The 27,826-nt window shown below is 59.3% G+C and overlaps 1 protein-coding gene across 7 annotated transcripts in view; it reads left to right on the forward strand.

Moving 5' to 3' along the window:
* OTOF (otoferlin) overlaps positions 1-27,826 on the forward strand; it is a 92,986-nt gene that overhangs the window by 62,336 nt on the left and 2,824 nt on the right. For 5 of the 7 annotated variants that reach the window (XM_053201121.1, XM_053201119.1, XM_027033375.2 and 2 more), the window contains 36 exons: positions 1,230-1,292; positions 1,680-1,764; positions 4,324-4,483; positions 4,842-5,028; positions 6,966-7,152; positions 8,880-9,103; positions 9,559-9,667; positions 10,181-10,361; positions 10,480-10,600; positions 11,188-11,288; positions 11,409-11,499; positions 11,643-11,759; positions 12,106-12,258; positions 12,639-12,828; positions 12,909-13,033; positions 13,385-13,519; positions 14,222-14,383; positions 14,564-14,683; positions 15,151-15,312; positions 15,414-15,576; positions 16,072-16,202; positions 17,744-17,773; positions 18,172-18,303; positions 20,288-20,354; positions 21,236-21,372; positions 21,498-21,632; positions 21,947-22,084; positions 22,421-22,548; positions 22,647-22,817; positions 23,449-23,609; positions 24,279-24,421; positions 24,805-24,893; positions 26,504-26,602; positions 26,734-26,975; positions 27,091-27,269; positions 27,361-27,461. In XM_053201121.1, the coding sequence (XP_053057096.1) occupies positions 1,230-1,292; positions 1,680-1,764; positions 4,324-4,483; positions 4,842-5,028; positions 6,966-7,152; positions 8,880-9,103; positions 9,559-9,667; positions 10,181-10,361; positions 10,480-10,600; positions 11,188-11,288; positions 11,409-11,499; positions 11,643-11,759; positions 12,106-12,258; positions 12,639-12,828; positions 12,909-13,033; positions 13,385-13,519; positions 14,222-14,383; positions 14,564-14,683; positions 15,151-15,312; positions 15,414-15,576; positions 16,072-16,202; positions 17,744-17,773; positions 18,172-18,303; positions 20,288-20,354; positions 21,236-21,372; positions 21,498-21,632; positions 21,947-22,084; positions 22,421-22,548; positions 22,647-22,817; positions 23,449-23,609; positions 24,279-24,421; positions 24,805-24,893; positions 26,504-26,602; positions 26,734-26,975; positions 27,091-27,269; positions 27,361-27,461 (4,919 nt within the window). The remainder of the gene's footprint in view (positions 1-1,229; positions 1,293-1,679; positions 1,765-4,323; positions 4,484-4,841; positions 5,029-6,965; positions 7,153-8,879; positions 9,104-9,558; positions 9,668-10,180; positions 10,362-10,479; positions 10,601-11,187; positions 11,289-11,408; positions 11,500-11,642; positions 11,760-12,105; positions 12,259-12,638; positions 12,829-12,908; positions 13,034-13,384; positions 13,520-14,221; positions 14,384-14,563; positions 14,684-15,150; positions 15,313-15,413; positions 15,577-16,071; positions 16,203-17,743; positions 17,774-18,171; positions 18,304-20,287; positions 20,355-21,235; positions 21,373-21,497; positions 21,633-21,946; positions 22,085-22,420; positions 22,549-22,646; positions 22,818-23,448; positions 23,610-24,278; positions 24,422-24,804; positions 24,894-26,503; positions 26,603-26,733; positions 26,976-27,090; positions 27,270-27,360; positions 27,462-27,826) is intronic. The other 2 variants (XM_053201120.1, XM_027033373.2) reach the window with 1 other exon arrangement.

Here is a 27,826-nt window from a genome sequence, read left to right on the forward strand (position 1 = left end):
CCCTAAGCATAAGTCCACGTGCCTCTCTCTTGACTGCCCAGCCCTTTCCATCCTCTCCACGACCCACGCCCCCTCCCCCGCCCTGGGGGCCTCTCTGTTCCTTTCCCCTTCTCTCCAGCCCTTCCCCCACTGCCTTTCCTGACATGCTCCCTGTGCCCTCTGCTGCTTCTTGGAGCCCTGCCCTGGACCGGTCCCTTCCCGTTCTCTCCTTGGGTACCGCCCCCAGCCCCAAGGCGTCAGTTGTCACCTGCATGTCTAGATCTCCACCCACCTCTCCAGAGCTTCAGTGCCCCCGGCCAGTGCCACCCGGACATGTTGCGTCACACACAGCAGTTGGCGTGTACGGGGCACTGACCACGTGCACTCATGGGTTGAACGCTTAACAAGGGTCAGCTCGTTCAGACTTCACGACCAGGCCTCCAAACCCCGCCCCCCCTTTGATGGTGCCCCTGGGGCAGTTCAACACGGCAGCCCCGAGCACTATCCCAGGGTGGTAAACTGAGACCCAGGGAGGAAGCGATTGGCCTAACAGTAAAAACTCGGTCGGTCTGGTTCTAAAGGCAGCACTCTTACCCACAGTGCTCTAGTGTGAGTCCCCAGAAGCCAGGAACAGGCTCTCCTTAGACATTGACCCGAAGCCTGTTGGCAACGTTTCTTCCTTGTCTCTGCCCACACATTCACCAAAGCATCGGTCCCTCTGTGCGCTGCCCCCCACTCTCGTTCCTGGCGCATGCACACCAAGGCCAGGAGAAATGGGGCAGGGGGTGAGGGCAGCTCCCAGCTCAGGGAGGCAGTTCACACCCACCACATTTTACATTTACAGCAAATTAGGTGCCTTCACAGCCTTATTTTACATTTCAATGGCCGCTGGAATCAGGACAGACCTTCTAGGCAGTAGAGCATCGCGGCTTAAGGGCACTGTGTTGCCTGTATTAACTGCACGGTATCTTGTGGTATCTTACCGAGGCTCTGAGCTGGGTGTCGTTACTCCCATTTCACAGCTCAGGAAACAGATTCAGACAGGGTGCTGCCCAAAGCCACACGGCTCCCACCTGCCGCGGGGTCAGGGGGGACCAGTGGCGACCACCGCTGCTCGCCTGAATTTCGGGGCTCAGGGGAAATGGCCAGAGTACGAACGGGCACTGCTAGGAGGGAGGGACTCATCGCTGCCTTAGGCCGTTAGCCGCTGTCCGCTGGGTGAGAGCAGCTCTGGGTCCTTCCCCCTCTAGTACTTTGTCTTCGACTTCCACGTCTCTCCGGACGTCATGTTCGACAAGATCATCAAGATCTCGGTGAGTGGGGAGCCACTAGCTCAAACTGCCCCTTCGTGTGCCCTCCAAAAGGGCACCCCTCCGGGCGGACCAACCGTTAAAAGGCAGCCCCGTGCCCAGACACACAGCCGGGCTGATTTGGGCCCCTGTCACCTGTTTAGCCAGGTGCCTCTGTGTAGGGTCTGACCTAGTGACCCGTACCTGGCAGTCAGCAAAAATGAGGGCAGGAGAGATTGATGCTGAGCCTCAGCGAGCCGTCCCTGCCCTGCCAAATGCCCTCCCGCTTCACCGAAAGGCTCCATGGCCCAGAAAGACAGGTGGTGCCACCATCAGACCACCTCACCCCTACCCCTTGGAAAGCCTCAGCCCTGCCCCACCTGACTGGTGGCTGGTGGTTCTGCCCGGAAGGTGATTCACTCCAAGAACCTGCTGCGAAGCGGTACCCTGGTGGGGTCCTTCAAGATGGATGTGGGAACTGTGTACTCCCAGCCTGGTGAGTATCTGTGCCCACAGCTCAGCAAGTGTGGCACTCGCCGTCCTTCCCGCCCTGGTGATCCCTGGGCCAAGCCTGGCCAGGACCATAAAGTCAGTGTGAGGCCACTGGGGGGCGTGGCATGATGGGGTGCTGCACACGGCCGCCGTGACTACCTGTGTTCAGGCTGCTGGATTCACAGGAGCCCCGCAGGGTAAGGGCATCGCCCCCTTTTTTTGACCTGAGGGGCCCGGGGCTCAGAAAAGCGCTGGGGCTTCCCCCCAGTCACCCAGTCGGTCTGGGGCGAAATCAGGCTGTGTGACTCCAGACGCCCACGGAGCCACACTGTCCTCCCCACAAATGCAGTGTGACGGCTTCTGAGGGATGCGGGGCCCGCCGACCATCCATCGAGGGACCCGGGCCTCCCGAGAACAGCCATGAGGGGCTGTGGGGACTAGTAGCATTGTGGGTCCCCGTGGGCCGACACTGGATGCAGTTGGTGAGGGAACCCTGAGGGGTGGCCCAGAGGACTCGTGAGGCATGGGCCGGGCAGGGGAGGTGCCCTCAGCCTGCCAGATGATGATGACTAACTGAGCACACGGCCAGCTCGGGAACCACGGGCATCCAAGCCGGCACCGGGCCCCAGTCCGTGTCCCTGAAGTGAACCCACCACTCAGGAGGCAATAATGACTCCATTGGGCCCTTGGACAGGGACAATACAATGTCACCCAGAGTGTCATATTTGACCCTCACGAAACAGGGAGGTAGGCATCAGCGTTCCTTCCCATTTTACAGATGAGACAAGGTGCCACTAAACTATTAAGTTAAATAAATTGGCGATTTCTTCCGGTTCGACCTCGTAGACATTCGGTTGGTGCACGCTCCGTGACTTAGACTAGGGAATCGGAGCCCGGACCCAAGGTGATACACACAAACATCACAAAATCATAGCACACTCAACCTGCAAGAGACCTTAAAACATCTAGTCCAGCTTTTCTATGAAGATGAAGAAACTGAGGCCCAGGGTACTGAAGAGACTTGCCCGGAGCCTTCTGGGAGTAGAACCTGGTCTCCCGGCTGCCAGGCCAGCCTTTTCCACTGCCACACACACGCCGTGGTCCTCAGCAGAGGGTGGCCCCGGTGACCATTAGCGCTGTAGGGAGCAGGGAAGAGGGCCAGTCTCGATCTGGTGCCTCCCGGGGAAGCAGTCCCCGCTGTGGGCCGTGGGCTGGCGTGACACTGGCATCCTTGAGGAGGCATCCCAGCGCCGTACCGGTAGCAGGGGTTTGGAGAGTGAGTGAGGAGCCTGACGTGGGCCCCTGGGCTTCCCGGCAGTAGAGTTCTGGTGAGGGAACCACCGCCACTCAGGGAGCACCTGTTAAGTGCCAGGCACACGGCTATTGCACACCGTCCCAGTGGGCCTACCCCCCACGGCCCCGTGTAGACATCATCACTGCGTTTCACCGGCAGGAAAACAGGCTCAGCAAGCTTACATAGCGGGTCCAGGGAAAGGAAAAGAATGTGAACCCAGGCCCAGGGGGGCCCAAAGTCCAGGCTCTCCGCTAGGGTAACCCACCGCCAGATTTGCTGCTTCTCCTGAATCTGTTCCTGAGCCTGGTACCCTTCAGAGGAGCCTGAAGCCACATGGCCCCTTCAGCTGGGGCACTGATGTCTGCACTCTGATGGCCTCTGTTTTGGCCTGACCTCCCCGATGAGTCCCTGGTCGCTGACCCAGCCACGGAGTCGCTGGAAGCACGATGCCAGGGGCACGGGACTCCTGGGTGCTGCTGGGAGTCAGTGGTAGCAGGATCTTATGGAGCTGGTAGGCTTTCCCGGGGACCGGGGCCTGTTCTCACCCTGGCAGGACCACATTTGCGCCATCAGATGCAGCCTCGGGACACTGCTCAGTCACCACAGCTCCCTGCTGGAGATGAGGAAGGGTCGTACGAGGCCACGCCCATCCTCTGGTACCTCGTAGAGGAGGCCTGGAGTGCTTGCAACCTCCCAGCCCAACAAGCCTTCCCTGGCGGGTGTCAGAGAAGTTCGAATGGGGGAAGGGTAGGAAGGAGGCATTCCAAGCTCAGAGAACCGCAGCTATAAAGGCAGAGGGGTATGAAGAGCACCTCGAATTGTTCAGAGAGGAGAAAGCAGCCGGGCCCCGCAGGAGCACAGGGGCAGGGTGGGATGAGTGGGGTGAGCCAGGCAGGGCTGAATCGGGAGGCCCCACAGGCCACGCCAAGGTCCGTGGTCTAGATACCCCAAGCACTGGCGAGCCCCAGATGGTTCGAAAGGAAGAGTGAGGGAGGGGAAGCCTCTCTGAAGGTTCTGTCCGGCAGCTGTGTGCAGGTTGCCCGCAGGGGTGGGCTAGGAGGGCTGCGGGCCATGAAACCAGTCTGGAGGGCCTTCTCTTCAAAGACACCACACTCAGGGATGCGGGACCTTGTCCCAGCTGCTCGCCCCTCTGGGAGCCTCTGTCTCCCCCTGGCCATGCTGGGGACCCGGGGCTTAAAGACGCTCGGCCCCGCCGCTCTGCAGCTGTCCCAGGGCGGCAGGTGCAGTCCCCACCCCTCGCCACTGCAGAGCACCAGTTCCACCACAAGTGGGCCATCCTGTCGGACCCCGACGACATCTCCGCTGGGCTGAAGGGCTACGTGAAGTGTGACGTGGCCGTGGTGGGCAAGGGGGACAACATCAAGACGCCCCACAAGGCCAACGAGACAGATGAGGATGACATTGAAGGGTGAGGCTCCCATCCCGCCACAGCCCCTGGACACCTGACCTAATCCTTCCTTTCCCCAGCAGGAGACCCTGGGGAGGACTTGGCCCTCAGACCCCACCCCTCACTTCCCTCACCCCTGTCCTCGCCCACCCCCAGACAGCCCAGCTCCTCCAAGAAAGACGGAGGGCAGGGCTGGTCTCAGCATCCGCAGACTCTCCTCCCAGGAGAGGAAGGACTGAGGCGGTGGGGTGTGGGGGAGGGGGGCCGGGGGGGCAGGAGTTCACGGAGATTGTTCCAGGCCCCAAAGGTCTGCCGACGCCAGGGCAGGACCGGGGTGCCCAGGCCGGGCCACCACAGCCTTAGCTGTATATACTGGCAGGAACTTGCTGCTTCCCGAGGGGGTGCCCCCCGAACGCCAGTGGGCCCGTTTCTACGTGAAGATTTACCGAGCAGAAGGGCTGCCCCGTATGAACACCAGCCTCATGGCCAACGTGAAGAAGGCGTTCATCGGGGAGAACAAGGACCTTGTTGACCCCTACGTGCAAGTCTTCTTTGCCGGCCAGAAGGTACTGGGGTGCAGGATACAGGAAGCTGGGTTTGGGGTGAGAAGCGTTAGAGGTGCAGGATGATTGGGGGAGGGGTCTGGAGGAGGATGTGGGCAAAGTCAGAAGCCGGGTGACGCCTTCGATCCCCTGGTGCATTGGAAGAGAGTGAGAGGTGAAGGGAGCTCCAGCTGAGAGGGGCTGGGGCCAAGGCCAGGTTGGGGGTCCTCCCTGCCTCTGTGTTCTAGACACCAAGAGCTAAGGCAGGAGCATTGAAAGGGAGGAGAGTCTGAGAGGCTGGAATGGGGGAGAGCGCCTGCCGGATATAAGTACACACACACATACACACATGCCACACATACACATACACACATGTATACACATGCATATACATATACCACATATACATACACACATCCCCCCACATGCATACACGTATACCCCACACATGAATACACACATACACATACATACATGTGTGCACACACAGCACATATACACATATACATGCATACATACAAACACCATCCATACACACACATACACATACACACACCTCAGATGTACACATGCATACATACATACCACATGCCCCGTATACCTACATATACATACATGTATGTGTACATACACACATCCCACACACACATGCATACACATGCATATACACATACCACATATACATACACATATCCCACACATACACATACACACATGCACACATGCATATATATACCACATACACACATACACACATGCGTGCACACACATGTAGACATACCATATATACATACACAATCCCACATACACACATGCATACACACATGTGCACATACCACACATGGATACACACATGCCACACATACACATGCATACACGTGTATATGCACATCCCCCACACACATACACACATGCACACACATGCATATATACATACCATGTATACATACATAATCCCACATACACATACACACAAATACACACATCACACATACACACATATACACATATCACATACACACACCTCACATGTACACATGCATACACAGACCACACCTACACACATGAATACACACATACACATACATATGTGCACATACACATTGCACATATACAGACACCATGCATACACACGTACACATATATGCACACATATACACATATGATATACACATGCACACACCCCAGATGTACACATGCATACACACATACCACATGCATATATGCATAGCCCATATACATACATACAATACACATGGGCATGCATACACACGACGCATACGCATGCATACCCATGCATATACACATACCACATATACATACACACATGCCACACATACACATACACACAAATATGCGCACATCACACATACACAGATGCATACACACACTCCACACATACACACATCCTACACGTACACATATGCGTGCATACATAATGCACATACACATATACATCCACACAGCCCACACATACACACATGCATACACACATATATACATATCACACACACCCCACATGTACACATGTATACATACCCCACACACATGAATGCACACATACATACATGTGTGCACATACACACACCATTATATAATATACATGCACATATACAGACACCACAATATACACATGCATATACATACCACATACACATACATACACCCCACATGTACACATGCATACACACACCACACGCACACACAGGCATACACACATACCCCGCATACATGCATACACATATACATATGCATACATACACAAACATGTACCCACACACCCCACACATGCATATACACATACATGTGCACACATATGCACACCACATAGACACATACACTTGCACACATACACACACCACACATACATATACATATATGCATGCATGTGATATACACACACCACACATATGCGTACACACACACACACACAAACCCTAACCTTTGCTCCCTCCCACCAGGGCAAGACATCAGTACAGAAAAGCAGCTACGAGCCACTGTGGAATGAGCAGGTCATCTTTACGGACCTGTTCCCCCCACTCTGCAAGCGCATGAAGGTGCAGATCCGAGATTCCGACAAGGTCAACGATGTGGCCATTGGCACCCACTTCATTGACCTGCGCAAGATTTCTAATGATGGAGACAAAGGTCAGCAGCAGGAGACTGGGCTGGGGGGAGGGGACTGAACGGAAGGAGGGAGTAAGACCTCCCCCCTCACACCTCCACACCTCCACCATCTCACACCTCAGCCTGAAGGGCCTGGGCATCATGAGGGCTTGGTCAGCAACCCCTGCCTCAAAGGAAAGTCATGGCTCAGGTCTGCACAGAGCTGACAGAGCCTGCCTGAGCCAGGCTGCTTGGGTTTGAACCCCAGCCCTGACAGTTAGTAGCTGTGTGATCTTTGAACCTGTTTTCCCATCTGTAAGATGAAAATAATTATGTGTGTATACATATAGGTTACATATATATATGTGTGGACTGCTGCCATAGTCCCTATCTACAGACTCGTAGGGACTGACCCCTTCTAGGACCCAGGCACTGGGTACCAGGGAAATAGAGCAAGAGAAGTATCCATTCCTGTCCTCATGGTGTTCACTGGGGACTAGAGAGGCGGATGTGCTACCAAATGCTCAAAACCTAAGGCCAAAGGCACAAAAGGCCACATATTATATGATTTCGTGTATACGAAATGTCCAGAACAGGCAAATCCGTAAAACCAGGAAGTAGGTTAGTGGTTGTGGGGAAGGGGAAGTGGGACTAACTGCGAATAGGTACAGGGTTTCTTGGGGGAAGGGGTGCAAGTGTTCTGGAATTAGGTGATGGTTGTACAACACGGTGAATATACTAAAAACCTCCAAAATGCACATTTTAGAACGGCAAACTTTCTATTATGTAAAGGATCACATTTTAAAATGGTGAATTTTATATCCTGTAAAGTATATCTTGATTTTTTTAAGTGGTATAATTTGTTTTTTTTTTTCATATGAAATTTATTGTCAAATTGGTTTCCATGCAACACCCAGTGCTCATCCCAACAGGTGCCCTCCTCGATGCCCATCACCCACCCTCCCCCAACCCCCATCAACCCTCAGTGTATTCTCAGTTTTTAAGAGTCTCTTATGCTTTGGCTCCCTCCCTCTCTAACTTTTTTTTTTCCCTTCTCCTCCCCCATGGTCTTCTGTTAAGTTTCTCAGGATCCACATAAGAGTGAAAACATATGGTATCTGTCTCTCTCTGTGTGACTTATCTCCCTTAGCGTAACACTCTCCAGTTCCATCCACGTTGCTACAAAAGGCTATAATTTGTTTTAAACCAGGCAGAACAAAAACCAAACCAGCAAAGCACACGCAGCAGAACTGGACCCTGTGTCACACAGGAGACCACAAATTCCAACAAACGGGAGAAGTTAGTAGGGACGAGGCGTTGGGCCGGCCTCCCCGGACAGAGGGGGGATCTTCGGAGAGGAAGGGGGAGGTCAGCGGAAGCGGGTGGGATGCCCGGTGAGGTGCCTATCTACACAGGCAGCAAAGGGCCAAAAGGCCATGCTGAGGAGTTTGAGACGAGCTGGCATCCGTCCTTCAAGTAGACTGTGGGCAGCCCTGCTCCAGATGCCAGGAAGCAGGGAGCGTGACCCAGGGACGTGCTCCTGGCCAGGGGGAAGGCGCCCCAAGCCTGCCCACGCACAGCAGACGCGAGCTCTCCCTGCAGCCTCCTGTTAGCCGCTCGCCGGCACGCAGGCTGTCTCTGGCCTCAGACATTTCACCGAGCAAGGCACGGGGTCCTCAGCTCTGCAACCAGGAGGTGCAGGCCGGAGCCCCCACAAGAGGTCCCACCACCCCGGGTGAGCCCCTTGTCCCTCTCCCCGTGGCCCACAGGCTTCCTGCCCACGCTGGGCCCGGCCTGGGTGAACATGTACGGCTCTACACGCAACTACACACTGCTGGACGAGCACCAGGACCTGAATGAGGGCCTGGGGGAGGGCGTGTCGTTCCGCGCCCGCCTCATGCTGGGCCTGGCGGTGGAGATCCTGGACACCTCCAATCCTGAGCTGACCAGCTCCACGGAGGTGCAGGTGGAGCAGGCCACGCCTGTCTCGGAGGTGAGGTCCCGGGGGCGGGGGGGAGGGGGGGCGCTGGGCTGTCTTCCAGAGCCCCCAGCTCAGCCCGCTTCCCGCCATGGCAGCCTGGGCCTGGGCTCTGCCTGTGGCTGTCCTGTCTGCCTCAGAGGGCAAGACCCCATGACGAGGCCTCCTTCCCAGAGAAGCAGGAGCCCGTGCCCTGCTGGGGGCCTCTGTTCCTTCCTACTGCTTGTGCCTGACTCTGCCTGGAGGTCCCCAAATGGAGCCTCATCTCTGCCCTATTCCTGGCCATGGTGGTCCTTGTCCAGGGATGTCCAGGCTGGAGGGCAAAAGAATTTGGGCCTCGGCACAATGGGGTGGGATGTCCCCCACCATCAGCCCGCAAGGCCCATCTGTAAAGGAGTAGGGAGAAGCCTGGCACTGGGCCCAACATCCTTGCTGAGGTTTGGGGATGGTTTGAACCACCTTCCCCACAGAGCTGCACGGGGAAATTGGAAGAATTCTTTCTATTCGGAGCCTTCCTAGAGGCCTCAATGATCGACCGGAAAAATGGAGACAAGCCAATCACGTTTGAGGTGACCATAGGTGAGTGCTGGGCTCACAGAGGGGTCTTCAGGCCTGGGAGCTGCTGGGTAGTGACCGCCAGGCCCTGCACCACAGGCGGGGGCAGGGGAGGGAAACTTTGACCGCTTCCCTTTGCACGTCCTGAAGCACCCACATAGTACCCAGTGTACCTACGAGAGGGCACACACCCGCCCACAGGGGTACCACCTGCAGGGCTGAGCTGTGTTCCGGACATGAGGAAGAAAGTCTTCCCTGCAGAAGGGAGAGGGGACAGAGTAGGAATACAGCCATGCCCGAAGCTGGACCTCGAGCTCAGCGGTCAGCAGGGCCGCTAGCAAGATCTTCGCAAGGGGCGGAGGACGTGGGCGCCTTCCCCTGGCTAGCGTTCTGTCGTGTCCCAGCAGGTAGACTCGTGGCACCCTCCCCACTCCCTGATTCACCTCTTCGCTCCCACAAACCCGAAGCAGTGGATCAGCTGGCAGGAGCCTGGGGGGAAAGGACTCTAGGCCCTCACCCGCCGCTTTCTGCCTCCAGGCAACTATGGGAATGAAGTTGATGGCCTGTCGCGGCCCCAGCGGCCTAGGCCCCGGAAGGAGCCTGGGGATGAGGAAGAAGTAGATCTGATCCAGAGCTCCAGTGATGAAGATGCCGGTGAGGGTGGGGACCTGGCCTCAGTGTCCTCGACTCCGCCCATGCGGCCCCAGATCACCGACAGGTGAGCCAAGTGCATGGAAGGTCCTGAGAGCCACTGCCTGCCGCCTCCCGACTCTCACGGCCTGGCCCTCCCACCTCCGGGGGCCCCAGTCCTCAACCCCCCACCTCCTCCCACCCAGGAACTACTTCCATCTGCCCTACCTGGAGCGCAAGCCCTGCATCTACATCAAGAGCTGGTGGCCCGACCAGCGTCGCCGCCTCTACAACGCCAACATCATGGACCACATCGCAGACAAACTGGTCAGGGCCAGGCTGGGGGCGCGGGGTGCTTCGGAGGGCCTTGCCCAGCTTGGGAGCCTCCCTTGCAACACAAAAGGCAGCCTGCCCAGCAGCTTGCCATGGGGAGGGTGGGGGACAGGGGGTGAGGATTGCAGGAATAGCCCCAGCAGGACCTCTGTTCCTGTCCCTGCTCCCATGTCCCGGGAGTGGGCGGAGGGCCCAAGGGCTACCTGGAGTGGAGTCCGGGAGTCCTGGCCCATCCGGTCCTGGTGTCCCCTGGGGGCTGTTGGCCACTCCCTCTGTCTGTGGCCCGCACTGCCCTCCCACCCCACATCTAGCCTTGACTTCTTCCCAGTCCCAGCAAGTCCACCGGGACCACAGCCCCACAGCCCAGAGGGGACTTCTTCCTTCTGGAAGAAACAGAACCTGGGGAATTGGTGGTTTCCGTAAAGTTGCAGGACCCTGGGGAAGGGGGCGGGGGAGCATGGCGCTAGTGAGAGGTCCCAGGTCGCTAGCCCCGCGGTCCCCTGATGCATGGGGGGAGACGTCTGGGGAGGCTGAGGTTGGGGGGCTGGGGCTCAGCATACACCCTCACTCCGGGGCCACAGGAAGAAGGCCTGAACGACGTGCAGGAGATGATAAAGACAGAGAAGTCCTATCCGGAGCGTCGCCTGCGGGGTGTCCTGGAGGAGCTCAGCTGTGGCTGCTAGTGAGATGGGAGGGTGGAGAGCGAGGGGCTAGAAGGGGGGGGATGGGCAAGGAAGGAGGTATCTGCAGGCCCCCTGCTGGCCCGTGGGCTCCACTGAGCCCTGCCCCCCTTGTCCCCCAGCCGCTTCCTCTCCCTCGCTGACAAGGACCAGGGCCACTCATCCCACACCAGGCTGGACAGGGAGCGCCTCAAGTCCTGCATGCGGGAGCTGGTGAGGACACACTGGGGCTGGGGGGAGGGTGCCGGAAGTGGTGGGGGGACATCTGTCTCCGAGGTCACGGCCACTGGGGCCAGCCCCCTCCACCGTGCAGCATGGCCCGAGCCCCACTCATAGCACCCTCCACACACACACAGGAGAGTATGGGGCAGCAGGCCAAGACCTTGCGGGCACAGGTGAAGCGGCACACGGTGCGGGACAAGCTGAGGCTGTGCCAGAATTTCCTGCAGAAACTGCGCTTCCTGGCAGACGAGGTGTGGCCCCCGTCAGCGCACCGAGAGGGGGTGCCCGTCCCCTAAACCGGAGTGACTAGAGCGGAGAAGGGGTTGCTGCACAGGAAGGGGCTGTGCAGGACCACCGAGGAGGCCCCTCCTTCTCTGACAGCCCTCAGGGGACGGGGGTGGTGAACAAGCCCTTCGTCCTGTCGTCCTGTCGTGTGTTCTCTCCACTCCACCCGTGGGAGGGGAAGGAGGACCCGGCATCCGGGTCCCCTCTGCTCTGCAGACCCAGGCCTGGCCCTCTGCGGCAGAGATGCTGAGGGTCAGTCAGGCCCCGTGGCAGGACCCCTCCCTTAGCGTCCCCCCTCGCCCCTGACCCCAGCCTCAGCACAGCATCCCCGACGTCTTCATCTGGATGATGAACAACAACAAGCGCACCGCCTACGCCAGGGTGCCCTCCAAGGACCTGCTCTTCTCTATTGTTGAGGAGGAGCTGGGCAAGGACTGCGCCAAGGTCAAGACGCTCTTCCTCAAGGTGCCAGAAGGGGAGTGAGGCTTGGAGGGGGGGGGGGGTGGGGGCGGGGGCGGGGCTAGGGGCCAGGGTTTGCATCTGGCTTCCTTCAAGGGATCAGCCTCCCCTTGGAGGGAGTGGGCCCCCAGCCCTGGGGCTGGCAGGCCTGAGCCCTCAAGTAGCAGGTGCTCAGAGAAGAGCTGGAGAGAACAGCAAGAGGGGGAGGGGGCAGCGCCTGGCCCGCCCCCCCCCCACTCTTCCCACCCCAGCCCCCCTCCCCCGCTCCCCCGTCCCGTGGGACGGCTGTGGAGGGGCAGGGGCAGCTCTGACCAAGGCCTCTGCCAGGCCCCCCACCCCTCCCTCACCCCACGTGGCCAGGCAGCTGACCCCACGCCCACCCCCAGCTGCCGGGCAAGCGGGGCTTCGGCTCCGTGGGCTGGACGGTGCAGGCCAAGCTGGAGCTCTACCTGTGGCTGGGCCTGAGCAAGCAGCGCAAGGACTTCCTGTGCGGCCTGCCCTGCGGCTTCGAGGAGGTCAAGGCAGCCCAGGGCCTGGGCCTGCATGCCTTCCCGCCCATCAGCCTGGTCTACACCAGTGAGTGACGGCCCCTGGGCCTGGGCCACCCCTGGCTCCCAGCCCCGGCTCCGGGAGCCTCAGCCTGCTCTACCCCACAGAGAAGCAGGCGTTCCAGCTCCGGGCCCACATGTACCAGGCTCGCAGCCTCTTCGCTGCCGACAGCAGCGGCCTCTCGGACCCCTTCGCCCGCGTCTTCTTCATCAACCAGAGTCAGTGCACGGAGGTGAGGGCCCGGGGCAGGAGGGAGTGGCTCTGCTCTGGAGTACTGGGGAGCCTGTGAGTGTGTGGGACCTGGAAGAACAGATCAGCCAGCACCCTAGATCCCTGGAGGACAGCCTCGCAGATGTCTGCAGGCCCCCACCACACTGGTAAAGGCTTTAATTGTGGTTGCATCCACCACAGAGGAAAGGAAAGACATGGGGGTTGGGAGGGGCCCTGGGACCAACATGACACCCCTTTCCCTGGAGTCCCTGGAAGCTGCGGCGACTGGGGGTGACTCCTGCTCATGTATCTGCCCGCACCCTCCTCCCCCCCCACCGCTCATTACCCACCGCCCTGCTGCCCGGTGCCGCAGGTGCTGAATGAGACCCTGTGCCCCACCTGGGACCAGATGCTGGTGTTCGACAACCTGGAGCTATATGGCGAAGCCCATGAGTTGCGGGATGACCCCCCCATCATCGTCATCGAAATCTACGACCAGGACACCATGGTATGGGTGGGCTCCGGAACCAGGGACCTACGCCTTTGTCCCTGCGTTGCACCTACCTCGACAGCCACCTCCGGCTGTCTGCACCCAGCACCAGGGTGCTTGCCGGGAAGCTGGGGTGGGGGCGGGTCAGCAGCCACATGTCTCCTGCCCTGTCACTGCCGGCCAACCCCTTCCCGATGCCGTGGGCCGCCGGGATCTCAGGGAGGAGCTGGGCCAGGGTGTCCCTCCTCCTGCCACAGACTGGCCCAGCTCAGGCCCAGAATCGCCAGGACATCTGCCAGCAAGGCTTGCTACCGCCAGCCTGCCCACGTCCCTGGGCCCCTCAGCCCCCTGCCCACACTTACTGCAGTCAGCAACGGCCCCACGGCTCTCCGTGGGAGCTCTGGAGTGGGCAAGCAAGGATTGAGGCGACCCCCTGCAGAGCTGGGGAGCCACCGCTCCAGCTGCTGGGATACCCCGAGAGCCCTGAACTAGACGTAGGACGATCTCACTGCCAGTCCCGTGTCTGCCATTCGCTGCCAGCGTGGCCTTGGCCGAGTCTGTGGTGGGCCCTAAGGCCTGGCGTCTCCATCTGTAAAATGAGGTGGTCGCACCCGCCCCTCAGCTGCCGGGGCTACGGCGAGGACTGACTGGGATCCCAGGCGCGAACGTGCGCGGTCAACTCGGGACCTGGGAGGCCACCTCGGTCATTTGTCCCGTCAGGGCAAAGCCGACTTCATGGGCCGGACCTTCGCCAAGCCCCTGGTGAAGATGGCGGATGAGGCGTACTGTCCACCCCGCTTCCCACCCCAGCTCGAGTACTACCAGATCTACCGCGGCAACGCCACTGCCGGGGACCTGCTGGCTGCCTTCGAGCTGCTGCAGGTGGAGCCGCGGGGAGGGGGGCCAGGGCCGGGGTCGGCTATCCTCCCCGTCCCACTGCGAGGCCGGCTTGACCGAAGCTGGTGGTGACCCGGGGCATCAGGGGCCTGGGGCATCGGCCATTTCAACTGTCAGAGAACTCACGGGGAAGGAGAGTGTGATACTGTGACTCCCATTCCCCAGATTGGGCCTGCGGGGAAGGCAGACCTGCCACCCATCAACGGCCCGGGGGACATGGACCGAGGTCCCATCATGCCTGTGCCCGTCGGCATCCGGCCCGTGCTCAGCAAATACCGAATCGAGGTGTGTGAGGGCTCCTTCGGGGTCTTCCTGTCCCTGCCCTGGACAGGCCCTGCCGTGTTCTGGCTTCCTTGCCCCCTTCACTCTCTTTCCAGCAGGGCTCTTGTGCACACATTACGTGGTTGGCACCCGGGAGACTGAGGGCCTAGCAGGGAAAGTGACTTGTCCAAGGTCACACCCAGAGCCAGCACAGAGCCAGGCTCCTCCCCCCCCCCCCCTCCCGCCATCCAGTGGCTGCCCAGCCTGCACTGAGTTACACTGCCTCGTTCCGGGACCTTCCCCAGCCCTCCTGTCCTCGCCCCCACACCCACCCTCACCCCGAAGCACCTTAGGGACACCTGCCTCTCATCAGCTCTCGGGGCCCTGCCCCTCCAGTCTTGCTGCCCACCCACGGCCCAGTTCCTTCTCAGGGGGCCCAGCCCACCCTCAAACGGCCCCGCTGAGGGGGCTCTCCTCTCCCCCCGGCCCAGGTGCTCTTCTGGGGCCTGCGGGACCTGAAGCGGGTCAACCTGGCCCAGGTGGACAGGCCGCGGGTAGACATCGAGTGTGCGGGGAAGGGGGTGCAGTCGTCCCTGATCCACAATTACAAGAAGAACCCCAACTTCAACACCCTCGTCAAGTGGTTTGAAGTGGTGCGTGCGGGCGGGGCGGGGTGCGGCTGGTGTGGCTGGGGGTGGCCCGGCTCCTCGGGGCCCCCCTTGAACCCGGGCTGCCCTCGGCCCACATCCCCCAGGACCTCCCGGAGAATGAGCTGCTGCACCCGCCCCTGAACATCCGAGTGGTGGACTGCCGGGCCTTCGGCCGCTACACCCTGGTGGGTTCCCACGCCGTCAGCTCTCTGAGGCGCTTCATCTACAGGCCCCCAGACCGCTCGGCGCCCAACTGGAACACCACGGGTACGGCCACACCCTGAAGCCCGGGCCTGGCTGCATCGGCCCACGGGAGGGGCTCCTGCCCGCAGTCCAGGCCTCGAAGCCGCCAGCTGGCTCCGCAGGGGGCATCCCCAAGTGGGTGTGGGGGAGGCCAGGGAAGGCCCCATCCTGGGGACCAAGGCTACCTTTGGCCGCCCCTCGCTCTAGAGCCAGAAAGGGCTGGAGCCAGACAAACCCTTAGAGGGCCTGAGGGCAGGTGGCTTCCTCCACCGGCTCTTGGAGGAGACCCAAGCCTCCCAGCCTCCCTCTCAGCCCAACCTCCCCTGTTTCACTGCAGCTCAGCCTTCTCTCTGGCTCCCTTTCTGCCTCTCCGTATGCCCAACTGTTCTGTCCCTCCCTCTTGCCTCAGAAAGTTCCAGAATCAGCTTTAGGCCTCTGGTCCTTCCAGCCACTTCCGACTCTCACTGTTACTCCTGCTCCTTTCTGTCCGTCTGCCTGTCTGTCCATCTCTCTGTCCAGGCAGGCTCCCTCAGGGTCGCCGTGTGCTGTGCGATGGTGGTCCCTCCTCTCACCCCCCAGGGGAGGTCGTGGTGAACATGGAGCCAGAGGTGCCTGTCCGGAAGCTGGAGACCATGGTGAAGCTGGACGCGGTAAGGCGCGTGGGGTCAGTCCTGCGCCTGCTGGGAATGTGTGACACTTCTCGCGAGCGGGGCCGCCTCCTTTGGCATGTCACGGTCGAGGGCCCACCCTGGCTACGTGTGCAAGCGGTCCATCCAAACACTGTCCTGGAATGTAAGACTGTCGGTCTTGCGTGTGCATGCCTGAGTGTGCATGTGAACGTGCACACGTGCACGAGCGAGTGGTGTGCACGTACAAAAGACAGAGGGAGCAGTGACCGTTTGAGGTGATAGCCTGTAATTATTTTTACTCCAACAAGCCACACCACGTAGACACTAGGCTCCTTGTGTGAACACCAGCGTTCTTTCCAGAAGGTCCCTGCGTTTCCATCCCGGCCTTTAAAGAGCAGCCCTGCCTAGGCCTGGGCTGGGGAAGGATTTCCAGGTGGAAGCTCCTTCTTCCTCTTGGTCTTGGGACTAGGGGACGTTTATCTGCCAGAGGGGGACCTGGCCTCTGGGGTTTAGATGCAGAGATGGCACCTGCAGGGGAAGGTGGGGAGGAGGCCGGCCTGAACCAGGCCATCCTGAGTCCAGACAGCACCAAGGGGCTGATGTGGGCTTCTTCCCTACCACATTATCTCCATCCCATTCCTGACCTCACTTGCTCCACACAGCCTGGGGCTCCTCCTAGCTTCTGAGGTCTGAGCTTGGTCTGAAATGACCTTCCCTTGGCCCACAGTCCTTACTTAACCCCACAGAGTCCCCGCCGGCTGGCTGAGTTAGCACTGGGCATGGTTCTCAGGAAAGGGGAGCAGGTACGGGCCAGGGCCTGGCCCACAGCACTGCCGGGAAAGCCCACTGCTGGGGGGCTAGGCCTGGAGATCCCATGCCCCCTTGGCTCCCTCCCCGGGGGCTCCTCCTGGGGCCGGGGGTGGGCCCTGTCATTTCAGAGCATCAGTGAACAAGACAGAGGACAGCACAGGCCCAAGCTTCGCCACCTTTCCCCAGGCCCTGGGCTCTGCTGGGGCGTTTTCACCAGGGCCCTCTTCAGCTACGCATTTGTGTGTGCCTCCGCTAAATTTTTAAAGCCCTTGCCCTGGTAAGGGGGGAGAGTAGGGTTGAAGTTGACCCTGTCCGGCCACCGTTACCGAACTCTCAGCACATGTGGGTCAGGCTCCCTGCCCAACCCTCAATGCCCACTGAAACCATCTGGGGGGTTTACAACTGTGCAGGTGCCCAGCCCCCACATTTGGACTCAGTGGCAACGTGGCACTGATCGTTTGTAAAGCCCCCCCCCCCCCACCCCGGCGATTCTGACGTGTAGCCGGGGTCGAGAGCCACCGTCCTTGAAAGTCTGAGGAGACATCTGCCAAGCAGACCTTTTTCAGGTTCACCAGGCAGTGTGCTCCTGTCAGGGCAAGGCCCACAGAGCACAGGGGCTCGTGGTGAATGGCCCTGCACGAGGTCGCTCTCAGCTCCCGCTCTTCTCCTCTCCTCTCCTGGATGGACACCGCCTGCCGCTTCATGCCCTTGGTAGCTAATTCTGCCCCTGTCTCCTTGGTTCCCCTCTGCAGACTTCTGATGCCGTCATCAAGGTGGATGTGGTGAGTGCGGGCCCATCCGGGGGCTTTGGGGAGAGAGGACCCTGCAGTGACATAGGGTATCAGGCCAAGGGGCCTGACATCAGGGACTGAGCCACTCCCCAGCCCCTGGATGCTCGGGGCCAACACACCCTTCCAAAGAGGCAGAAGGAGAGAACTAGTCAGGCAGCAAAACCCCTCACATTGACAGGTCATGAGCCTCTCTGGGCCATGGCATCCTCCTCCACAAAACATGGCCCTTGACCCTTTGACATTGGTGGCCCCAAGAAGCCTCACGGAGTCTAAGGCTTCCCAGAAGCAGATGGTCAAAATGGATGGGGGACCCCTGGATGGTCTAGGGCCCTGGAAACGGCCAGGGAGCAGGGATGTATGCGGGACTCTGGACCTGGCCACCCCTCCAGGCTGACGAGGAGAAAGAGAAGAAGAAAAAGAAGAAAAAGGGCAGCTCAGAAGAGCCAGAGGAGGAGGAGCCCGATGAGAGCATGCTGGACTGGTGGTCCAAGTACTTTGCCTCCATTGATACCATGAAGGAGGTGAGGCCTCAGGCCCGGGCTGGGGAGCCAAGGAGGAATGGGGTTAGGGGAGGTGACCCAAACTCCACATCGGCCCCTCCAATCCAGCTTCTTTCCCATCCCCACCAGGGCCAGTTCCCCGACTCCATCAACATGAGCTTGGAGCACACTTGTTTCACATCCTTCAAGTTCTAGCTCAGGCCCCACCTCTTCCAAAATGGCGGTCCAGTCTACCTTCCCTGGCCAGGTTTCCTCTTGTCTTCACTCACTCACTCCACAAACATCTCCTGAGTATGTATGATGAGTCAGACACCTTCCTAGGTACTGTGGGAACCAAAGATAAGCCCTCGGTCTACTGGGCAAATGGACACGTAAGCTGCTACACTACAGTGTGACGACAAAGCCAGAGCAATGCCTGGGGGAGTCAGAGAAGGCTTCCCGGGGAAGGTGACCTTTGAGGAAGAAGAGAAACATGTACGCCGAGGCCAAAAGGGAGCAATGGTTTCTTAGTAGTTCCTGCACCTCCTCACAATGCTTCATTCTGCACATCTCAGTCACTGTGGCTGTGAAATATTCTTCCCCGACTGTGCGCGTTCAGCTTCTGTCTGCTGACACTGACTGCAAGTTCCAGAAAGTGCACTTCTCTTCTTCCTCACGTGTCCCTCTCCCTGGCTCAGGGCACTCCCTAGCTCAGGGCACTCCCCAACTTACTGACCGACCAGGAGGGATGTGTGCCCATGATTGTGCTTCCTCAGTAGGACCTGAGCTGATCCAGTCATCCTTCTCCCCAGGCCCTTTCTGTGGCCCAGGCTGTGTACAAGGTTTCCGATGCACGTTAGTTAGCAGGCTAAGCTGCTGTAGCAAGTTAGATTGGTGTGAACAAGACAAAAGCTTCTTTCTGTCGCACATAATGTCTCGGAGAGTAGAGTTAGGCTGGTATGGTGACATAATGGTGGCAGGCACGAAGACCCTGCCACTTGTTACTGGCATCTGTGTGGTTGGAGATGACTCACCCTCACGTCCGAACACCAGTGCCCAGGAAAGGGCAAAGAGAAGAGGAAGAAGCATAGTCCTTTCCTCTTAAAGCCCCAACCTAGAGGTTGCACATATCACTTCCACTCATGTTGGCCTAAATCTAGTCCCTGTAGCCACACTTAGCTGCTAGGGAGGCTGGGAAATGTAATCTTTACCTACATGCCTGTGTGTCCAGAAAAACTTCTAAAACTCAGGAAGGCAGATAATTGGGGGTCGCCTAGTAGTATCTTCTCCCACCATCATCTCCTGGATTCAAGCTGGCTAGGCTCGAGCTCCAAGGGGCTGCCTGTTGACTCCTGGTGTCTAATCCTGTAATTTGCATAGGTTGCCACCAGGTGGCGCCTTGGTTGAAACCCGGGGATTTAGTTTCCAGCAGGTGCAGTGAACTGGGTAGAACGGAAAGCACGTTTTTTCGTATTCAGTTATGCTTTTCTACTATACTTTTTCTATTAAAGAAAAAAAGAATACCACTAAGAATCAACATTAAAGGGCATTTTATTTTTAAGTGGTGCACAATGTAAAGAATCATAAACTCCTGACCACAGTTGGTCATACTGTACACAATATCATAAACTTTTTTAACCCACTTACACAGAGTGCATGATGGGTTTGAACCCCAATAGGAAAAGCGTCTGTTTCTTTTTTTAAAATTATTTTTGTTTATTTTTTGAGAGAGAGAGAAAGGGAGAGAGAGAGAGTGCAGGCCGGGGAGGGGCAGAGAGAGAGGGAGAGAGAAATCCCAAGCAGGCTCCGTGCCGTCAGTGCAGAGCCCGATGTAGGGCTAGAACTCACAAACCGCGAGATCATGACCTGAGCCAAAACCGAAAGTCCAAGACCCAACCAACTGAGCCACCCAAGCACCCCCAAAAGTTTCTAAGCATTTAAGACTGGTCTGAGACCACAGGATGGGGTCGAAAGACCCCTCCCCAGGAAGCCCACCTTCTCTCCTCTTCACCTTATCTTTTGGCAGCAACTTCGACAGCAAGAGGCCTCTGGCATTGACTTGGAGGAGAAGGAGGAGGTGGAGAACACGGAGGGTGAGCCCGGGACCCTGGGTCTCTGCCTCTCTGCCTCCCTGGAGGGCTGGCTCCTCCACCCGCCACCCCGGCTGCTTGTCTTTCCCAGCCCAGGGCCCTGCGCCGCTCTAGCAGCCAAGGGCAGCTATCACCAGCCATCCCTGGGCACCAGGGGGCAGGCGTAGGCTCTAATCTAGAGTGACCGGTTCAGCCACCATGGTGAGAGACATTTACAGCCACAGAACAACAGAGCTTCAGCGTTTTCCAGGCCTTTTCCATGGAACGCTATTAATGGGTATTCCAGAGGGAGAAGAGGATTCTTTGGTCAAATGGATTAAACAGGTCTCTTGGCACAGGACTTCCCAGTGCCTTTAATATGCAAATGTTATTATAAGTCTCTAAAAGGAAGATAGAATATAAAATATTTCCCCAGCTTCTTTGACCACAATCGGCACTCTCTTCTAACACATTCCAAGAACATCCACAGCGGCTGTTCCACTGAGTGCGGTTTGGGAAATGCTGGTGTAGAATAGCCCTCTGGATATGACAGACGAGCAGATTGAGGCCAGAGAGGAAAGTGAAATGGCCAGAGAGGAAAGTGCTGTGCGGCCCAGGCCTCCCGACTCAAGACCCACGCCCCTTCCCTGCTCTGCTCTGCTGGAGGGCACGGCAGCGGTCTTTGTACACAGTCCCAGTGTGGCTTTATGGGTGCCCTGCACCCACCCGTGGGAGGCAGGCATGCCAGGGAGTACTGTCTGCATCTTACCGATGAGTACACAGGGCCCAGAGGAGTTACATCAGCAAAGTCAATTAGCAGCCAATCTGGGTCTCTAACCCAGAACTTCCTGCTTCATCGTTTCTGCCCCAAACTGACCAGGGCCTCCTTTTCTGGTTCTGGCCAGGCCTAAAGGGGCCGATGAAGGGCAAGGAGAAGGCAAAGGCGGCGAAGGAGGAGAAGAAAAAGAGAACCCAGAGCCCCGGCACTGGCCAGGGGCCTGAGGCCCCAGAGAAGAAGAAACCCAAGATTGATGAGCTTAAGGTGAGGGTCTGGGGGCAGACCCACCAGGAGTGTGGGGTCCTGCCTGGGGCAGGGGCGGGGGCAGATGGGACAAGACGGGGTGCAGTGGTCGTGCCGTGTCCCCCTGATGGCCTGGCCTGGCTCAGGTGTACCCCAAGGAGCTGGAGTCTGAGTTTGACAACTTTGAGGACTGGCTGCACACTTTCAATCTGCTGCGGGGCAAGACGGGGGATGACGAGGACAGTTCCACAGAGGAGGAGCGCATCGTGGGCCGGTTCAAGGTGAGGCAAGGAGTGTGTGCCCAGGCCCTGAGCATCGTACCCCTCGCCCACCAGCTCTTCTCCCCACCCCAAGCCCAGGGCCGACAGTCAAGTGGAACTGTCAGCTGCCCTGATTCGTAAACATGAAAATATTTCTATGCCGCTTAAAAAAGAGCATCTGCCCTGAGTAACCCACCCCCAACGTTGCCCTGGCCACTCCCTCCTGAGCCCTTGGACCCCCCTCAGATCCATCAACCCTGAGCACAGGATGCCATCCCTCTGTACTGTGGACCGTTTGGAACGCTACCCTGGCCTGAGCCCCTGCCTTGCCCCAGGGCTCCCTCTGCGTGTATAAAGTGCCACTCCCAGAGGACGTGTCCCGGGAAGCCGGCTACGACCCCACCTACGGCATGTTCCAGGGCATCCCCAGCAACGACCCCATCAATGTGCTGGTCCGAGTCTATGTGGTCAGGGTAAGACTCACCTCGAATCCCCTCCCCCCCGGTCTCCCCGTCCTCCTGCCCAGGAGGCGCTAAAGCAGCGCTCTAAAGTGTCAGTGTAAAGTGTCACAGCCCCAACTGGGAGGCACCAGAGAGGTCACCTGGCCTAGTTCCCACCTTCTCTAGAGGAGGAAGCCAAGACCTGAGATGGGCGACGCCTTTTGCCCCAGGTGACACCGCAACTCTCCTTTCTCCGGTCCAGTGCTCCCACCCTTTGCTATCACGGGACCATCAGAGAGGGGTGAGGGCACTGGAAGGCGAAGAGGGTGTGTGGGGAGCCTGCTCAGGAGCACCCCTCCGCCACCCCAGGCCACGGACCTGCACCCCGCAGACATTAACGGCAAAGCCGACCCCTACATTGCCATCCGGCTGGGCAAAACTGACATCCGAGACAAGGAGAACTACATCTCCAAGCAGCTCAACCCTGTCTTTGGGAAGTAAGGCCTCCTGGCGGCCCACGGGCCACCGCCCCCTCTGGCCCCACCCGGCTTCCCCGGCCAGACACCCTCAGTCCTTCTAACCCCCACCCTGCCAGGTCCTTTGACATCGAGGCCTCCTTCCCCATGGAATCCATGCTGACAGTGGCCGTGTACGACTGGGATCTGGTAGGCACCGATGACCTCATCGGGGAAACCAAGATTGACCTGGAAAACCGCTTCTACAGCAAACACCGGGCCACCTGTGGCATCGCCCAGACCTACTCCATGTGCGTGGGGCGGGGGGGGGGGGGGGGGGGGGCGGGGGCAGGGCAGGGGCGGGGCGGGCGCACCTGCCGCATCTTGACCCTGAAACCCAAAACTCAGAGATCGTGGTCTGGGAAGGTGGATATATTACAGTTTCGGTCCCAGTCCAGGCGTCCATTCGTACAGACCAAGCAGACCACAGATTCTAACACGAGGAGAGAGCCGGGGGCGGCTTCTAGGACGGGGGAGGCCGGGCAAGGAGAGAACCCCAGGGCTGGGAAGAGGCCGGGCAGAGGCCACTGGGGATCCAGCCAGTCTCTGCCGCTGACAGGCTGTGTGACTCTCGACACGTCCCCAAACTCTCTGGTTACCAGTGTCCTCGTGGGAGTCTCTGAAGCTCCAGAGGAGAGGGCACAGTTGGGGAATGGATTGGGCTGTGTTGAGGGAGGCCGAAAGCTCATCCTCAGGGCACGGGACATGTGAGCCTGGGGTAAGAGGGATCAGCCTCGAGCAGCCCTAGTGCCTCAGGCAGGGCCTGCTTGCTGACATGGGGCAGCAGCCAACTTAAGAGAACTGGCGGGAACCAGCTGCCACCGAGGGATGGGCCCCAGCCCCACCCTGAGCCCCACGAAACCTGTGTGCCCCCTCCCACAGACATGGCTACAATATCTGGCGGGACCCCATGAAGCCCAGCCAGATTCTGACCCGCCTCTGCAAGGAGGGCAAAGTGGACGGCCCCCACTTTGGGCCCCCCGGGAGAGTGAAGGTGTCCAACCGTGTCTTCACTGGGCCCTCCGAGATCGAGGACGAGAATGGTAACAAGGCGCTGGACACGGGGGGTGTCAGAGGCCAAGAGGGACCCACGCTTCCTGCGGCAGGACTTCAAGGCCTAGACTGGGGCGTCCTTAGACCCTCTGCCCATCAGCCTAGTGCCCCGCTCCCCTCTGCCCAGCCTCTGCCCTCCGGCACAAGCTCCTGCACACTTGTTGCCTTCTCTCTCCCTCCCAGAATTCCTGTGGGGTAGGGAGGTTCTTCCCATTCTACAGTGATTTGCCCAAAGTCACGTGGCCCTGCGGGGGCAGAGTGAGGGTGTGGGCCCAGGTCCCAGCTGACTCTCCCCACTCCTTTGTCACATGGCACTTCCAGAGAACAGGAGACGCGTGCTGCGGAACTCATGCTGCGGCCCCGCAGGGTGCTGAGACAGGAAGTGGATTCCTCCCCTCCCTGCCCTCACAGCCCAGCAGGATTCTCTGGTCAGATTCCCCAGGCAGGGGAAACCCAAGAGCACAGGTCCCGCTGGGCCCCATGGGGCAGCTGAGAACTCGGGCAAGCCACGCTGCCCCCGTGCCTCAGTTTCCCCAACAGTAAAAGGAGTATGGATGAGTGATGGCTCAGGGGCCGCTCTGTGCCCCCGAGTCTAGCCCCAGCACGGGTCTCTTGCTGTGCTGAGGCCCTATGTGCCGCTGAACCACCGGCACCCACAGGTCAGAGGAAGCCTACGGAAGAACATGTGGCTCTATCTGCCCTGAGGCACTGGGAGGACATCCCCCGCGTGGGCTGCCGCCTGGTGCCCGAACACGTGGAAACCCGGCCCCTGCTCAACCCTGACAAGCCAGGCATCGAGCAGGTGACGCTCGCCAGGCCTAGATCCGAGGTTCTTTGGTATCTGGGATCAGGGAGTCCCTACCTAGGCCCATAAAAATGGATCCTCCAACTATTCGCTGCCTTCCCAAAAGCCTGGAAAGCACTTTCCTAGCATGGCCCCTCACGGTAACTCCAGGGGCCTGTGTCTTTCCTTTGAGTGTGAGCCCCATGAGCTCAGGTGCAGCCTGCAGTGTCTCCCTTAGACGCTGTGATTGGCTGTTGGTGAGGTCATAGGGATTCTGGCGTCCAAGGACGAAAACTGATGAACCGGGTCCTGAGGGAACAAAGGTTGGGAGGGAGGAGAGCTGGCCTTCCTGGGCAGGGAGGGAGTCCCTGGGGAGATCTGCCACGCCCTCTCTTCCATAGGGCCGCCTGGAGCTGTGGGTGGACATGTTCCCCATGGACATGCCGGCCCCTGGGACGCCTCTGGACATCTCCCCCCGGAAGCCCAAGAAGTGAGCTTCTGGGGCCCAGCACTACCTCCCCCATCTCTCGTCCCTCCCCCCGTGGCCTTCATTCCTGTGGGATCCCCAGGCCCAGACCACCTGCATCACCTTGGTCAGCGGTGTTTCCCATGTGGCCTTCAGGGAGAACAGGGCAACCCATAGAGACAGCTATGGGGCCTACCCTAGGTGGGTCCCCTTTGCCAAGGCACAGCCACCCCCCCCCCAGTGTGTGGGCAATGAGGTGATGTGTACTCACCAGCACCCTCCAGGGGACTCTCTTCCTCACAGCGGCATCACCCCTGAGAGCCCGCTCCCCTTGTCCCCACTCCAGGCTGTCATTAAGCTCTGCCAGGTTTTCTTTACAAGTTTTTAATGTTTATTTATTTTTGAGAGAAAGAGAACAGAATATGAGCAGGGGAGGGGAAGAGAGAGAGGGAGACACAGAATCCGAAGCAGGCTCCGGGCTCCGAGCTGTCAGCACAGGGCCTGACGCCGGGCCCGAACTCACGAACTGTGAGATCATGACCTGAGCCAAAGTCGGAGACCTAACCGACTGAGCCCCCCAGGCTCCCCAAGCTCTGCCAGGTTTTCTTTAAAACCCTTGCCGAGGAGGTATGTAGGAGTGAGCGCCTGGAAGAGGGGGAAGGTTGATAGAGTGGAAAGAGCACTGGATCAGGAGCCAGGCCACCTGCTTCTCCTAGTTGGCCCTGGCCAGGTCATTTTACCTCCCTGGTCCTTGGTTTTCCCATCTGGAAGGCGGCAGGATGGAGTTGCTGCCGCTTCTAACATCCTAGTGCCTGGAACCAGGGCCAACTGCATGGGTGGGGAAGTTGCACAGACCCCACACTCAGAGGGGCCCCACGCTCACTTCAAAATGGCAATGTTTAAATTCTTAATGATTTTTTAATAAAGGCCCCACCTTTCCACTTTGCACCGGGCCCTGCAAATCATACGGCAAATTCTGCCTGGAATCGCCTCCAGGTCTGAGGTCACAGGTGTGCTGTCCCAGGGATGGCCACCAGGGGACACCCGACCCCATTGTGTCACCTGGGACTTGCAGTCCGGGCGAGAGCCCCACTCTGAGGAAGGCGGAGGGGCGACCCAACCTCGTAAAGGCTGAAATGTACCTATTTATAATGACAATTACACCGCAAGGGGGAAAATCCTCTTCTGGGACAAGGACCTAAAGGAAACCAGATGCCATGAGCATGCCAGCTGCTGGGCCCACACGTAAACTTGTGTTAGACACTGTCTTCCGGCCTCTGGAGACCGAGTTCCTGCTGAGCCACCCCGCAGCAGCCACCCCTGCCCCTCCCAGGCCTGAGTCAGCCTCCTTGCCCGGGAGCGTGCGTGCTCTGTCCTGGAGAGCCTGCCAGACGGGCTTCCCCTAGGGTTCTCCTCACGACAGCCATGCCGGCTGGCTGACCCTCTCTCCCTCACCCGGGTCCCCTCCGCTCCCCTCCTTGCCCTCTTACCCGAATGGGCTCTCTGCACCCCAGTCTGGGCCAGCTCCCATGCTCACGAGTCCCAGCACTCCCCTCAGGTACCTGCCCCATCTACACCAAGACCCTGGGGCTGCCCCCACCCCCAGACTGCGAGCCAGCCTCTCCCCTGCCCAGGTATGAGCTCCGGGTCATCGTGTGGAACACAGACGAGGTGGTCCTGGAGGACGATGACTTCTTTACTGGGGAGAAGTCCAGCGACATTTTTGTGCGGGGGTGGGTGAGAGGGCCCCTGGCTGGGGGGTAGGGGTGCTGGGACGGGTGAGCCCACCTTCCCAGGAGGCCAGGGAGGAGGGAGGGGGCTCCCTGCGGGTGGCCGCGGGTCTGGAGCTAATGGCACCCGGCAGGTGGCTGAAGGGCCAGCAGGAGGACAAGCAGGACACGGACGTCCACTATCATTCCCTCACCGGCGAAGGCAACTTCAACTGGCGCTACCTGTTCCCCTTCGACTACCTGGCCGCTGAGGAAAGGATTGTCATCTCCAAGAAGGAGTCCATGTTCTCCTGGGACGAGACCGAGTACAAGATCCCCGCGCGGCTCACCCTGCAGATCTGGGACGCGGACCACTTCTCCGCGGACGACTTCCTGGGTGCAGGGCTGGGGAGCGGAGGGGTAGGGCAGGGGGAGGCAGGGGCGGAGGGAGCCCACCCCGGTGGGGATCAACGGGACCCAGGCTGTCAGAGCTGACTCCAAGGTTGCCACAGGGGCCATCGAGCTGGACCTCAACCGCTTTCCCCGGGGCGCCAAGACAGCCAAGCAGTGCACCATGGAGATGGCCACGGGGGAGGTGGACGTGCCCCTGGTTTCCATCTTCAAGCAGAAGCGCGTCAAAGGCTGGTGGCCCCTCCTGGCCCGCAATGAGAACGATGAGTTCGAGCTCACGGTGGGGACCTCCACGGCTCCCGCAGAGGGCGGGGCAGGGCTGGGCCGCGCACCCCGCCTGAGCCCTAGGATCCTTCTGTTCCTTTCCGCAGGGCAAGGTGGAGGCAGAATTGCATCTACTGACAGCGGAGGAGGCAGAGAAGAATCCGGTGGGCCTAGCCCGCAATGAACCTGACCCTCTAGAGAAACCCAAGTGAGTATGCTGCCTTGCCTGGCGCCCCTGCCACGCTGGTCCCTGGGGCCATGGGGGCAGGAAGGAGGGGCCAGAACCTTCTGGTCTTCTTGTTCCCACGCTGCAGGCACCTCTGGAGTTCTCTAGCCCTTTCAGGGCGGTAGCCTCATTGCGAGGGAGCCTCCTCCCTTCTCCGCTTCTGCCTGGAATGCACCCCTCGCTCTGAACCGGGGCACGGGCGACCGGGCTTCCGTGCAGGGGATCAGCCCCTCTCCCAGGGAAGGCCCCATTTCACAGACTGAAACGCTCTTCCTCGTTTTTGCCAGAAGCGAGCGGGCTGGGGCCCCAGGGGGGCCCTGATGGCTGGGGAGGTGCCGGGAAGTGCG

The sequence above is a fragment of the Acinonyx jubatus genome, chromosome A3 (assembly GCF_027475565.1).
Source record: "Acinonyx jubatus isolate Ajub_Pintada_27869175 chromosome A3, VMU_Ajub_asm_v1.0, whole genome shotgun sequence".
Taxonomy (NCBI): Eukaryota; Metazoa; Chordata; class Mammalia; order Carnivora; family Felidae; genus Acinonyx; species Acinonyx jubatus.